We start from the raw sequence: 16,017 nt of genomic DNA, 5'->3' as shown, positions 1-16,017 counted from the left end.
ATTATTTCTTGTCTAAATAAAAAAAAAATCTATTTTAATCATTTTTTCCCACCATTATTATTTATATTGATATTGAGTCTGGTGGAACTGTACTCACTAACAGGAGAAAGGGCAAAGGCGAGTAACTCCAGGTGCCTAAACCATTAAGCTTCTGGCAGGAGGGGCTCGTTAGCCATGGCTGGCTACTGGCTATACCCGCCTAGGAGAAGGAAAACTCTGAATTCAAACCTCTGCTGCCTTGCAGCTATACCCAATCATGGGAAAGGCTTCGGAAGTCAACACTGAGGAAAAATCAGGAGCTGGCGGCTCTAAGGCAGTTTGCAGCACCCAGCGCTACGCCCTGGCAGAACCTGCGACGCCGTTGACCCCAAACTGTATCGGCACTCCGTTCCTTTTGATACATCGAATCAGCTGCTTGGAGAGGGAGGAGGGAAACTGATGTGTGGGCGACATCGTTCTGACCACAGCTACTGCCCAATACTTCATCCCATTTCCACGAGATGATCCATTCGCTTCGCGATTGAGAGGTCATAAAAGTAAATACTTATATAGGAATAAAGCTGAAATAAAATACAGACCTATATAGATACAATAAGGTTGAATGATTTTATTGGTATAGTCAATGAAGAGCGCTGATATCCTCGATAACAGGTTTGAGATCCCTCAACTTTAGAAAACGTACAGAGACTAGAACAGATTCAAATTAGAGCCGTGAGATTTATAACAAACGAACATTCCAATTTGATTAGAGTAACACCATTAGTCAAATCACTAGACTTAGAGACACTTCAGGGCAGAAGAATAAAAAGTAAAGTAGCTATAATAGGCTTTAAAAAAAAGTAAAGTTACCCTTTCAGACATTGTGGTCTATAGGGCAGATGATGTAAAGGTCATCTGTTTCTGTGGCCCACGATTAACGAGGGTGTCATGTGGCCAGCACAACGACCAATCGCCTTTACCATTTTCCCCAACTAACGTTAGGTACCCATTAGAGCTTGATGGACTCAAAGGCCCCCTAAGATCCTGAAGTTAAAAATCCCAGTCTTCACCAGGATTCGATCCACGGACCCGGTTCGGTAGCCAAGCGTTTTACCGCTCAGCCACCTCGCCTCCATAATAGGCTTAAATAGTCTAAATTCTACTAGTTTATATTGTATGGCGTCAAGCCTTGTTAAAACATGATAAGATAATCCTGATTCGTACAAATAAGTTGAAATGAAAGTTATAAAACTGAAGTCAAATTACGATAGCTGTATTAATAATAATAATAATAATCTTTATTGTCCATAAGGAAATTTGTCTTACAATTTGTGCATTACACCAAACAAAACATTATAACTATAAAAAAACAAAATGTACATTCACACCCGACTCACTCATAATTTACATGTGAAAAGTTTATATCATATTGTTTCTGCCCAAATTAGGTCTGCACTACAACAAAGATCATACCAGCAGCTTTTAGGATTTTATGAAGTTTATTTTTATTTTTAATGCTCAGATTGCCATACCAGACAGTGATACTAAAACTTAAAATATTGCAGATGTGAGCGTGATAAAACATAACCAACGCCTTTTCGCTAACATTAAACGAGGACAATTTTCTCAGTAATCGTAATCTTTCCTGCCCTTTTTAGCGGCCCCCGAAAGGGGAAAAGACGCTATTAGTTTTGTGCGAAATGTCTGTCCGTCTGTCCCGTTTAGATCTCGTAAACTAGAAAAGATATTGAAAATCCGACATCACAATATTTTAGACCATTCAAAGTTCTGATGCAAAGGCTACTTTTTTTTTCTGAAAGCGAAAAATCTAATTTTTAAAATCATTTATGCAAGCAGTTTTTTAAAGAGAAAAAGCTAATTATAAGTGCATTATAAGTTAGACCTAATTTAAAATAGGTAGTAATCTTCATTTTCCTGAACATTTTTTTTTATTGCGGAATTTTTTATTTTTTTTTTTTTTTTTGAGAATTCGAATAAGAGATTGAGCCTTTTCAAAACAATTAGATCAATTATAAGACATCAGTTAGGCCAGGGGAGTCGCGGTGGCTGAGCGGTAAAGGATGGCTGCCTGGTCGTGAGGTTTGCGCGCTGGACTGTCGTTCGGATTTATCGATGGTCGAGGGTTCAAATCCTGTCCGCTCCCATCCCCCGTCGTCCTGCGGGAGGTTTGGACTAGGAAGTAAACTATCTTCAACTCTGAAGGAACATCCGAAACATGTAAAACATTTTACAAACAAAGCGCTTGGCTTTCGAACCGGGGTTCCTGGGTTCTAATCCTGGTAAAGACTGGGATTTTCAACTTTGGAATCTTTGGGAGCCTCTGAGTCCACTCAGCTCTAATGGGTACCTGACATTAGTTGGGGAAAAGTAAAGGCGTTTGGTCGTTGTGCTGGCTACATGACACCCTCGTTAACCGTAGGCCACAAAAACAGATGACCTTTACATCATCTGCCACAAGGTCTAAAAGGGGAACTAGTTAGGCCAGGTTCACATCTAAATTTACATTCACTTTCACCTATTCTTTGATCCGCGGGACCGTTGTGGCACTACACAAGATCTGTTAACCTTCTTTCTCTATTCTTATCTCTCATTTGTCTTTGAAATAATTTCATTTGGATGTTTTTCCTGAAAATATTGAAGCCTGCCTGGGTGGACCACTTCGGGGGCCGATTTTGAGTTTGTGTTTCCACACAAACTGTCTTTTGTAACCTTGTTTTTTTATGGTATAATCAGTATTTGCAGTAAAATTTAGTTTATTGTCTAGGATAGTAGGCCTACCAAGTTATTTAAAAAACTGCACTATTTCCGTTACCAAGAAGGACTAATAATTTTTTTTCTTTTCTCAATTTACAAGAAAATTACTTCAATAGATTGTGAAACATCTTTTCAGACTTTTCTGTGGAATACAGTTCAATATCAAATGTTAACAAATTATCATGTTAAACAAACTTAATTCAGGTTAACAATTGCATATGTATTTGGCCTTGGGTAACAATTAGCCTACTATTTAAGCTCATTTTAATTTTTTAATCAATTAGCTGACAATCTTCCACACCATGCTTACAGTGGCATCGATCTGCTTTTAATTACCTAACAAGACGCCTTGTCCTTGTTAGAAATGATAGATGCATAATATGAGTTTTATTAATCATGGTATCAACACACAAGCATACACACGCACACACACTGACGTACGCAGAAACACGCATACAAAAAAAAAAAAACAAGTGCGATAGGGTTAATTTAATCCTACCACTCTGAGACTACGACGAAGTTTGTTTAGAACTTGCTTGTCGGGTTTTAATTAATACCCTTGACTTCAAATTTATGCCATTTATTAAATGTTTCTATTCTCTTAGTAGGAAACATTTTTTATTTCTATTACTTTTTAATTATAATTATAATAAGGTTAATTATTCTGAAAGAAAGGATTAGGAAATTCCGAAATTAATCGCAAAACTTTTTTTTCTCTCACGGATTGGGTTGCCTGAGCTAGCCAGGAAAACCAGTGAATTTAGGTGATTGATTAATATGCATGACTAAATGCATGACGCGTAGGACGTAATCATCTTCTTTTTTGAAGTAACGTCTGTATTATATAAGATAAGATAAGATAAAGCCTGAATTAATATTCGAATGTAATTCGAATGTCTATGAAGCCCCACCAGTTGGAGAAATCTTTAGACTCGTATAATAAAGAGAGATTTGCCTAATTGTTTCTTGTAAACATTTGAAAGACTTTATGGCTTATAATCATTGGCAAAAAAAACAAACCCAATTTGGGCAGTTGTTTGAGACAAACATCTATAAAAAAAAAAAGCTAACAAGATCCTCGAAATAAAGAATCACCCTTTGTGTCAGGATTTTGTGATTTTACCATCACAAAAGAGATACAAGACACCGATAGCAAAGACAAACAGACACAAACACTCTTTTGTTCCCCTGGCAATCAAATCATTAAATAAGAACAATCTGGTATAAACTTTGTCACATGTAAATTATGAGTGAGTCTGGTGTGAATGTACACTTTGGTTTCTTATAGTTATAATGTTTTTTGTTAGGTGTAATGCACAAATTGTAAGACAAATTTTCATACGGAGAATAAAGATTATTATTATGTTAGAAATGAACGAGTAGTCATTCTCTGGCGCTGCCAGGGTCGAGTTTCGCTAAAGAGAAACAAAATTCATCGTAGTCCCTTTAACAGTTTCCACTGAGGAATTTTCTGGTGATGTGGTAGGTCTGCAGCAGTACCGCCCTCTGACAGGCAGCGAAGATGTTCCTAGGAATGTTAAGGGCCTTGAAGGTGTCTGTGAGGTCAGTTGTTATTATCCCCTCGGTTGATATAACAATGGGGTATATTGTTATTTTGGACAATTTCCATAGACACTTAATCTCCAAGCCCAGGTTCCCATAACCTGGGAGAGGTTTATCATCACAAATGTTTACACGGAAGAACGATTTGATAATGTCTATATTGATTTCTCTCGTCCATTTGATCCTTTTGGCTCCTATTGTTCTACCACCAACAGCACCTCTCAATTGTGTGGGGTGCGAGTCAGGGAGTAGACCGACCTCTTGTGTTTGGTCATGAGGTTGTGAATTACCCTCAGTTTATTATTATTATTATTATTACTATTATTATTATTATCCCGCTAATAATGTACAATATAGACTGCCGCTGCATGTGTTTATTGTATTGGCTTATTAATTTCTGTGTACTGCAATTAATAAAAATATTCCAATAAAATTGTTAACTGATATTTTTTATGATTCTATTTTTTGAATTATCTGAATGCAAACTCTTTACCAGGTTGTCATGTCTCGTTTCTCTTCCATTTCCGTGACACTTTTATAGTAACCATCACTTGTCGTCCACTTTTACGTAATACGGATGTATGCAAACGCGACATGAAGCTCTTCAAAATCGACACTGGCAACTGGGAAGAGGTGGCACTGGACAGATCCACATGGAGAGAGAGAGAGCATAAAGGAAGGGTCACGGATTGCAGATGTCATACACAACAGAAGCAGAAAGAAGGGTGAAAATGCAACGGTGCCTGGTGATTATATATGCCCAACCTGCGATCGCAGCTGTGTATCAAGGATTGGCCTCTTTAGTCACACAAGAAGTTGCAAAGGGAAAAGATCGTCTCTAGAGACGTAAAATGCCACAGAGAGACTGTAGAAAACGACTAGAGTGACTCTATTACTTAAACAGAATTAAATCTACTGGTCAATCCTTGCTTTGTCTTTTTAGTATTTTATTCTTGTTCGCCCAGAGGCGCAGCAAGCCAGTGGGTCGTACGAGCCGCTTATAGCAACAAGAGATGAGTCAACTTTCTCAGTAAAAAAAACTACACATTGTACATAAACATAAGCTACTGTATTTGAAATGTAAATTAAGCATTCATTTATTTGGCTACTTTGTTAATTTCCTCTCTCAAATTAAACGCAAACTGAAGACAAGCCTGAAGTTAATTTATTAGTTTTGTTTATATTTTAAAAGGCAGCGCACTTACCTATGTACACTTGATTCTAAGGCAAATGCCAAACGAAGAGAAAGCTTTGAGAAAGTGGATGTGTTATTGGGCCAAACAAAAAATCCCTATTTTGCTTCCCCTGCATACTCTTCTCACAAGATTAAGTGTTTGGCTACATCTGCATTTAAAATCTGGCAAAATGGATTCAATGAGCGTTGAAGGAGAATTGAAAACCAAGAGACTAGACCAGTTCACATTCAGTCATCACTGGCTTGGAAGGAACGTCTGCGTGTAAAGAACAGGACTGACAGTAAAGCTCAATATTTATTTAAACAAGAAGGGAAAATTGTAAAGACTTCAAGAAGACGACTCTGACATTATTTGTTTTCTCTCATATCAGTATCTGATAGTCATGGGCATCACGAATGAAGGCAATGTTATGGATTTCTTACTAATCAACTCTAGGCTACCTCAAAATATAGTTTTCAGTTACCAGTCTTTTTTTAACTTGATGGTAGTGCCAGGCCTTCAACTTGTCATTTATATTAAACTAATATATTGTTTTAATATGTTATTTTTTATGTTAACCACCCCCCTCCCTTTTTTTTCTCACCAATAACAAAAATATAGTGGTATGATACCTTCCATGTGACTATTCTAGTGTTAGAACTGTAGACATTTATAAAGAAAATATATGTTATTTTTATAGTTTCAAATGGAGTTTTATATCAGGTTGAAAAGGAGAGAAAAAGATGCTAAAGAAAGACCGAAATATAGTAAAAATAAATGGTAGTTTCTTAATATCATAAAAACAAAAACTTCTTATATATGCGGCAAAGAATACGTTTATCAGAAAGAGCTTTAGAAGAAAAAAAACAACAAAATTGTGGGGGGGGGGGGGGCAGGTGTTATTATTTTTTTTAATCCACAGGATGCTTGGCAGGACTACCAGAATATCTTTGATATTGCTTAGTTATATTTTGCAATCGCCTTTTCATTCGATTCTGTATTTCTTCGTAAGCGGAAGTTCATAAACACTCTTTTGTATTTCGAACTCATTTTTGTATAAATAAATACAGAAACACAAGAGTTTATACTTTCAAAGGCGTACCCTGCCGAACAAATCACGTGGTACAGATTTTCATAGCGTCCGACCAATCCAAATTCAGAAACGGCTATCGTTCCCATGAACACCACAGTCATAGGAAAGTAGCAGACGATAAAAATGCCGGAAATAATGATCACCATTTTGACTACTTTCTTGTCTTTTGTAACCAGAGCAACTGCGTTTTCTAAAGACGACCTCTCCTGACGCCATTTTCTTTGGTTGTTTAGCTTAAATACCAAGACAGCTGTACACGTGACCACAATTAGAAACGTGACGTAGCAGAGAAAATTACTAGAAGCGAAACAATATGTTTCAACTTTTTCCCTATAAGCCTGAAACACAAGTCCAATAAGAGATCGATTCCTACTTGGGTAATACTTGTATTCGAGATTATCGACTGTAAATGCTGGAATCACATTCGCAATGTTGAACACGAATATTAACGTAACGATTACCACCGTTCGCTTAGGCGTCAGAAGTGACTTCACTTTCAAAGGGAGAGCAATACACAGGCACCTTTCAATGGTGATGTACGCAGTTATCAGCCCTGTTATTCTTGTGAAGCAAACGTGGGGCGCTCCAGCCGTAATGTATTCCACTTCGAAAGATTCAATAGCTATGTCCGAGTAACGGAACAGCGGGTTGTAGCATATGCCTGACCACAGCAGGGTCAGCAGACTGCACATGTCTGAAAGGGTGAGCCCAAACAAGCTGATGGTGACCGTGTCTTTGAGCCCCATCTTTGAGAAGACGATCAAATTAATAATATTGGTGATGATTCCAAATGTGTTAATCACAACACCAATAACGCAATAGTTGATCACTAAAATGATGGCTCTGACATCGTCACTGATAAACAGCCTAGACTCGTCGATGTAGGTCAGTGTTTCACTTTGATTCCAAACAGTCACTTGATCTTCATGACTGGACATTGCTTGCCTGAATGTAAACAGTGATGGTCTATAGTTTGTCTAATTGTTTATCTGTAGATTCATCTGCTGAAAAATATAAGAGATACAACTATATCTTCAAATAAAAAGAGACACTTCAGAACTGAAAACAAAAAAAGTAGGCTAATTAGAAATAATATATAAAACATTGAACCATCATGTACAATTATAAGAACACAAACTAATAACAAAGCAAAATATATATAAAAAAAAAAAAAGCTTTTATAAGGGAAAGAATCGCACATTTACAGACATACATCTTAGTACTGTAAGATTTGTTTCCCTTATTATATACCAACCAATACTAATTACCACTCAGATATTGTCACTAACAGAAGGGGCAAAGGCGAGTAACTGGCGCCTTAACCAGTAAGCTTCGGGCAGGAGGGGCTCGTTTGCCATGGCTGGCTACCCACCTAGGAGAAGGAAAACTCTGAATTCAAACCTCTGCTGCCTTACTCAGTATCTGAGCCACACGTGAAGGCCAGGGGTTTGAGGTAGCCATGTGCTAGTGGTGAGGGGCATCAAACTAAGGATACATTTTCTCAATAAAATAAACTATGAACAAAGACAAACTTACTGAATTTGAGATGTTTATTAGAATATAATTTGCTTTGCTAATTTGTTAATCTCCTATGTTCTTGCTTAAATTAAACGTAAGCTGTTAGCCAGGTTTACTAGATATGTTTAAAAATCTGTGAAGGCAGCACACTTTTACACGCCCACTTTCTTCTGGGGGCACATTGTGTTAGTCCATCCTTCAGTATGCTGGGTTTTATCTAGATCTAGATCTAGAGGGAGATTTAAAATAAAAACATGGCGACGCTGTGAACTAGATCAAGCAAGATGATGTGACAAAGCCGGGAAGACAATTAAAAGACTAACAAGAGACCGCGAAGATCGGCAATTTGTTTCATGAGTAACAAAAAGAAATGATAATTACGATACAGTCTGAGTTTTCTAAAATCTCAAATACAAATAAACAATGTATTAAATAGAATCAGTATGGCATGGCTTCGTCGTAGCTTAATATTGGCATCCTGTCAATAAAATTAATTGAGTACAACACTACAAGTAGCACTGTTTACTATTGAATCATTATTTCTTTTAGAGTTGCACTATTTCAAGCTAACATTTGTACACTATAATGATATGTTTTTTCGTTTAATATTGTCTGTTGTTTTTTTTCTTTAAACATAATTAGAATTTGCGTCATTAGATGCGCGTTGTTAACTTGTTAGCGTTAGCACTATAGATGGCTTTTTTCTTGTCTCCTTATGTCAACACTGAGTCTTGTGATAGCAAGCGAGGTTGTACAGACATGAGAATGTCAACTTTACATGAACATGACACGTATGGAAAACAAAGGGGGCTAATTGATGGCGTTTGAAGGATTTCAACAAATATATGAGTCACACTTTGACGTCTTCTAGTTACAGTGTGTACCTTTTTTTTTTCATCCTTTGATACTGTCCATGAAGCTCTCCATATTATTCCCTTTGTAAAAAGAGGCAAGTTTTTTGGCCCCGAAGTTCGTTCTGTGAATGTTTTGGCTTCGGAGATTATTATTATAGCTTTTATATAGCGCTACTTTCATGCTTATAGCATGCCCAGAGCTCTTTTGGTCCAATCTCATTTGTGGACCAGTGAGGGGGGGGGGGGAGGGGGTATCTAGAAGTTGGTTTTCCGTGCTGCCTTTAGGAGCTCAGATAACACAACTCTGCCCGAGTCGGGTGTCGAACCTCGAGCCCCCTTCTAGGTAGCCAAGCTAAGCGCACTTGGCCTCTCGACCACTCTTCCCGATGGGATTCGATAATTGTTTCAGTATACGGAAACCAGACCAACTTTTAAAGTTTTGTTTACAACAGAGCTTGCTTTAGTATGAAAAAAAACAACAACATTTGTTTTTGCAGAGTTAGTGCTAATGGGTGGCGGAGGGCAAGGATAGTACGATGGTGGGAGTCTCTCGGGACCTGACCCAAACCATAAATATCCTGCTAACTGCTTTCAAGGATAGTTGCCACACTCCAAAACAACGCCCCCCCCTCCTCTCCCCCCACCACACGAACTGAAGGTACGCCCGTGTTCCTCTTAGCCAGCTTGGAGATCTCAGGTAGCCCTTGTACCAATACTTAAAAGGGTTTGCGCAGGTATCCTGGGCGCCATGCAATTTCCTGTATTCTGAGATTTGGAAATACACTCTCCTTGCATCAACAGCGTCATAAAAAGAAGGGAAACGGGGAAATTAAGAATCAGACGTGATGGTTCAGTATAAAGATGTAATCACAAGCCAACAAAAAGACTTGACGAGAATGATTATTTCCCCTATTGTGACCTACGGGCAGATGATGTAAAGGTCATCTGTTTCTGTGACCCACTGTTAACGAGGGTGTCATGTGGCCAGCACAACGACCAACCGCCTTTACTTTTCTTAACTAATGTCAGGTACCCATTATATCAGGCTGGACTCAGAGGTGCCCTAAAGATCCCGAAATTTAAAATCCAAGTCTTCACCAGGACCCCCGTTTCGGAAGCCAAGCCTTTACCACGCAGCCATCGCGGCTCCGAAGAGAATGATTGTTAAGTACTATTAGAAGAAGAATTTCAGAACTTTCTGACTTGACGGGTAGAATCGCACTGGCAGTGGCAGAGACATATAATTTTTCTTCTTTGAAAGAGAAAGTTTGGAAATGATTATGGCTTGAAGAAGCAGAGAAGACCGGGAAGAGCTGGGAAACCATCAAAAGGCTAGCGGGAGACCGTGGAGAGTGGCGTGTTTTTGTCGAGGTCCTATGTTCCATGAGGGACTCAAAGGAGTGATGATGATGATGATGATGATGATGATGCCTCAGATGTCTGGCGGTGACGTTGAAAAAGAACTTACAAGAAAATAATAAGACGTCTCTCGGTTAAATCTTTTTTTTTAACTTATTCAATTGATTAATAACATTAATATAACATTGTTTACAATGCAAGTTAATTTCACATACCGACATTTAGACAAGAGAAAGTTTAAAAACAAAATAAAACACCAAGAACTTGTCACTAGGCCTACGTCCTCACAATAGATTGATGATTCTTATGATCTTATCTTATAAAATACAGACGTTACATAAAAAAAGAAGATGGTTACGTCCTACGTCTAGGTACGTGTCATGCATCTAGTCATGCATGTTAACCAATAACTTAAATTTTGCCAAGTCATTGGTTTCCCTGGCTCAGGCAACCCATTCCAACCTATTTCATCCATAATTTGAAAGCTAGCTACAAATCTAATTTTAAAAAGGGCCCGTCATCTGTAACGTATTGTATTACAGCTACACGTCACCTGTAACGTATTTGTATTATAGCTACACGTCACCTGTAACGTATTGTATTATAGCTACACGTCACCTGTAACGTATTGTATTACAGCTACACGTCACCTGTAACGTATTTATATTATTGCTACACGTCACCTGTAACGTATTGTATTACAGCTACACGTCACCTGTAACGTATTGTATTATAGCTACACGTCACCTGTAACGTATTGTATTACAGCTACACGTCACCTGTAACGTATTGTATTATAGCTACACGTCACCTGTAACGTATCGTATTATAGCTACACGTCACCTGTCACGTATTGTTTTACAGCTACACGTCACCTGTAACCTATTGTATTACAGCTACACGTCACCTGTAACGTATTGTATTACAGCTACACGTCACCTGTAACGTATTGTATTACAGCTACACGTCACCTGTAACGTATTGTATTACAGCTACACGTCACCTGTCACGTATTGTATTACAGCTACACGTCACCTGTAACGTATTGTATTACAGCTACACGTCACCTGTAACGTATTGTATTACAGCTACACGTCACCTGTAACGTATTGTATTACAGCTACACGTCACCTGTAACGTATTGTATTATAGCTACACGTCACCTGTAACGTATCGTATTATAGCTACACGTCACCTGTCACGTATTGTATTACAGCTACACGTCACCTGTAACGTATTGTATTACAGCTACACGTCATCTGTAACGTATTGTATTACAGCTACACGTCACCTGTAACGTATTGTGTTATAGCTACACGTCACCTGCAACGTATTGTATTACAGCTACACGTCACCTGTAACGTATTGTGTTATAGCTACACGTCACCTGCAACGTATTGTATTACAGCTACACGTCACCTGTAACGTATTGTATTGTAGCTACACGTCACGTGTCACGTATTTTATTATAGCTACACGTCACCTGTAACGTATTGTATTATAGCTACACGTCACCTGTAACGTATTGTATTATAGCTACACGTCACCTGTAACGTATTTGTATTATTGCTACACGTCACCTGTAACGTATTGTATTACAGCTACACGTCACCTGTCACGTATTGTATTATAGCTACACGTCACCTGTAACGTATTGTATTATAGCTAGACGTCACCTGTAACGTATTGTATTATAGCTAGGCTATTCCATCATTAAGGACAATGTCTTAGGCTAGTTTTACACAATGAAATCTAAAAAAAAAAAAAATTTAATAAAAGATCAGGTGAGTGTCAATCGCGACAGTCCGCGGGACCCTTTTACGAGAAAATATACAATCTTTTATGGTCTCTACTATTATTCGAAGCAAATATTAGGCGTCGACTCCAGTGGCCCATTAGCTGTCAGCCCACCGGGCCTGAGCCCAAATGCCCACATTGCCAGTCCGCAACTTTTCTCAACTTCTAGCTAATTTCACTAACCTAAAGGTGATATTTTAATTTCCCTATCCTAAAGGTGATATTTTAATTTCACTAACCTAAAGGGGATATTTTAATTTCACTAGCCTAAAGGTGATATTTTAATTTCCCTAACCTAAAGGTGATATTTTAATTTCGCTAACCTAAAGGTGATATTTTAATTTCCCTAACCTAAAGGTGATATTTTAATTTCCTTAACCTAAAGGTGATATTTTAATTTCACTAACCTAAAGGGGATATTTTAATTTCCCTAACCTAAAGGTGATATTTTAATTTCACTAGCCTAAAGGTGACATTTTAATTTCGCTAACCTAAAGGTGATATTTTAATTTCGCTAACCTAAAGGTGATATTTTAATTTCCCTAACCTAAAGGTGATATTTTAATTTCCCTAACCTAAAGGTGATATTTTAATTTCACTAGCCTAAAGGTGATATTTTAATTTCGCTAACTTAAAGGTGATATTTTAATTTCCCTAACCTAAAGGTGATATTTTAATTTCACTAGCCTAAAGGTGATATATTTATTTCACTAACCTAAAGGTGATATTTTAATTTCACTAGCCTAAAGGGGATATTTTAATAATTGTATCTACGTTGTACTAGAATCACTGGAATCGATTCCATGTGTTAAAACTTAATCATGATGAGAACCAATGATCTTATAGCCTACTTATTTTCTTCACTTTCTTTTCACTGAACTCTCCTGTGTCTGGAGATTAATAGTTAATCACATGACCAACTCTCTCCCTTTTCCTATTTCCAGACAGCATTGCGTCACATCCAGACTAATACCCGTCCATTACTTGAAAATGAAACCAGACTATACCGCCCTGTGTACTAATCGAGTCTTTCATTTTCATTTGAGATTTCAACTCAGTAAAATCATACCACAGACCAATCCCCAGCACAAATGTGGAAAGTCGAAACAGGATCACAATGGCTTCTGGACCTCACAATGACCTGCTGACCACTGTAAAAAAAATTAAAAATGTATGGCCATATCTTGAGATCTTTAGAGCTCGCAAAGACCTTACTGCAGGTAACAGGAACGAGGAAAAGAAAAAGAGACAAAGAAAGTCATGGAAAGACTAATGTCACAGCTAAAATAGTAACTTGGTGGTTCTTTATAATATTGACTATAAATCTGTTGAATATATAGCGTAAAAGTATGAAAATGTGGACAATAGCAGTTATCACGTGACCGGAAGTACGAGTGAAAGAGAGAACCAGATTTTAGTAAGTCATCTTAAGTATCATGTAGAGATAAGTGACTAAGTTAGTATGCAGAGATGAGTGACTAAGTTAGCATACAGAGATAAGTGACTAAGTTAGTATGGAGAGATAAGTGACTAAGTTAGTATGCAGAGATAAGTGACTAAGTTAGTATGCAGAGATAAGTGACTAAGTTAGTATGCAGAGATAAGTGACTAAGTTAGTATGCAGAGATAAGTGACTAAGTTAGTATGCAGAGATAAGTGACTAAGTTAGCATGCAGAGATAAGTGACTAAGTTAGTATGCAGAGATAAGTGACTAAGTTAGCATGCAGAGATAAGTGACTAAGTTAGTATGCAGAGATAAGTGACTAAGTTAGTATGCAGAGATAAGTGACTAAGTTAGTATGCAGAGATAAGTGACTAAGTTAGTATGCAGAGATAAGTGACTAAGTTAGTATGCAGAGATAAGTGACTAAGTATGCAGTCGACCTGAGAGTTGGTCGAAGACAGAGGTTCGTTACTTCAACCTAAGGAATAGTTAGCAAGTAGTTATAAGAAATGTAACTTTAAAAAGTCGTGTTAGATAGCAGTAGTTATTCATTAAGAGTTGAGGATATTATTATCTTATCTTATAAAATACCGACGTTACTTAAAAACAGAAGATGGTTAAGTCCTTGTTGTGACACGGTTACTGTGTGTGGTCAGCCGTGACACACGGTCAAGTGTTGGGTATCGGGGAGTTAGGGGACTTGCGGGAAGTGACGAGTGTGTTAAAAATATGCAGAAGGAAGTTATCTAGTGGAGTTTGTTATCTGTAAATGATAATGTTAGCCTTGTAAATATGTTATGTTTGAATGCTGCACAACAAAAGGCAGTTTATACTTAAAAAGGACTTGTTTCTTCACGCGTGTCCCTAGATCAATCTAGTTATGCAAGTTAACCGATGACTTAAATTATGTCAAGTCATTGGTTTTCCTGGCTGGCTCAGAGTTCATTTGAAGAGTACAGTATTTTAGACTGAGAAAAATCATTATAGAGGTCAGTACCAAAATAATTAAAATGAAGTTAATGCATTGGATTACGTTTAGTTTACTGGGATCAATCTTGCATCATCGATACTATGTCATCGATTGTATATTTTAATTTGAAATAAACATCGTATTCAGTACTGAGGAGTTATGCGTGATACGTTCACAGCATTAAAGAATGGACGGTCTGTCATTGAAAGAGATTTTAGTCAATGCAAAAGACAAATCGGAAGGACGGTCGGCAGATCATGTGTGGTGCCCCAACGGTCTAATAGGTAAAGGGATAAATGAAGGTGTTAAAAGATACAAATTATATATTATATATTATATAGAAGTGGTTATATTAGCAGCTCATTTCATGGTCTAACGGTACTTTGTAAGCAATGAGCTCTTATCTTAAAAATGACAGACGTTCCTTCTTAACAGAAGATAATTACGTCCTAGGCGTATCCATGTGTCAAGTCGTACATGTTAATTAGAGACTTAAATGAGGTTGTGACGTTACAGGTCAGTGTTCAGGCCTTCTCTACCGAATAGTCTGGGTGCACAGATAGATTTGTTTTTAGATTCGTTTTTAGATTCGTTTTTAGATTTGTTTTTAGATTTGTTTTTAGATTCGTTTTTAGATTCGTTTTTAGATTTGTTTTTAGATTCGTTTTTAGATTCGTGTTTAGATTTGTTTTTAGATTTGTTTTTAGATTCGTTTTTAGATTCGTGTTTAGATTTGTTTTTAGATTTGTTTTTAGATTTGTTTTTAGATTCGTTTTTAGATTCGTTTTTAGATTCGTTTTTAGATTTGTTTTTAGATTAGTTTTTGTTTTAAATGTTTCGGACGTTCAATATTATTATATCCTTGGCACAAACCTCTCGCAGCACGGCGGGGTATAGGGTGGCGGGCAGAGTTTGAGCCTGGGACCATCGAGAACGACAGTCCAGAGCGCATACCTCACAACCAGCCAGCTATAGTGTGTTGAACAAGGGGAAAAAAAGAAACGTTAGCTTTATCAAGAAGTTTAACTTAAAGTTTAAGGAGACTCCAGCTAGAGAAAGTTTAGAAACACTTTCCTTGACGGGAAGAACGTATATACAATATTTGTTATGTCGTAAATAATTTGAGCGTGAATTTCTTCTCCACACACATTTTTGTTACAATTAACTGATTTGGACAAGAGTTTGGTGAGCACTGGGCATGTCAGTTTTGGTCTCCTTTACGGACAGATTCATAATCTGACTTGGTTCTTTGCGCTAATCAGTATGTCTGCCTATGATAAAACAAATATAAAACTGTATCTCTTACGCTCTCTCTCTCTCTCTCTAATTCTATTTTTTATATTTTTTTCTGTCTCTCTTTTATCTCTAATGCTCTCTCTATCCCCTATCACTCTCTCTTTCTTTTTCTATCCCACTCACTCTTTCTCTTTCTTTCTCTCTTTCTTTCTCTGTCTCTCTTTTTCTCTCTATCCCTCTTTGTCTCTCTTCT

At 37.4% G+C, this 16,017-nt stretch overlaps 1 protein-coding gene across 1 annotated transcript; it reads right to left on the bottom strand.

The window, feature by feature from the left end:
• Positions 1-6,382: 6,382 nt before the first annotated feature.
• Positions 6,383-8,465, bottom strand: LOC106064782 (allatostatin-A receptor-like). Its single transcript, XM_056012989.1, has 2 exons — positions 8,122-8,465; positions 6,383-7,589 (listed from the first exon to the last, which is right to left on the bottom strand). The coding sequence occupies exon 2, from the start codon at positions 7,521-7,523 to the stop codon at positions 6,453-6,455; it is 1,071 nt and encodes a 356-aa protein (XP_055868964.1). The 5' UTR covers positions 7,524-7,589; positions 8,122-8,465; the 3' UTR covers positions 6,383-6,452.
• Positions 8,466-16,017: the final 7,552 nt, after the last annotated feature.

The sequence above is a fragment of the Biomphalaria glabrata genome, chromosome 15 (genome assembly GCF_947242115.1).
Source record: "Biomphalaria glabrata chromosome 15, xgBioGlab47.1, whole genome shotgun sequence".
NCBI classification, from domain to species: domain Eukaryota; kingdom Metazoa; phylum Mollusca; class Gastropoda; family Planorbidae; genus Biomphalaria; species Biomphalaria glabrata.
This window is presented reverse-complemented; position numbering and strand designations above follow the sequence as displayed.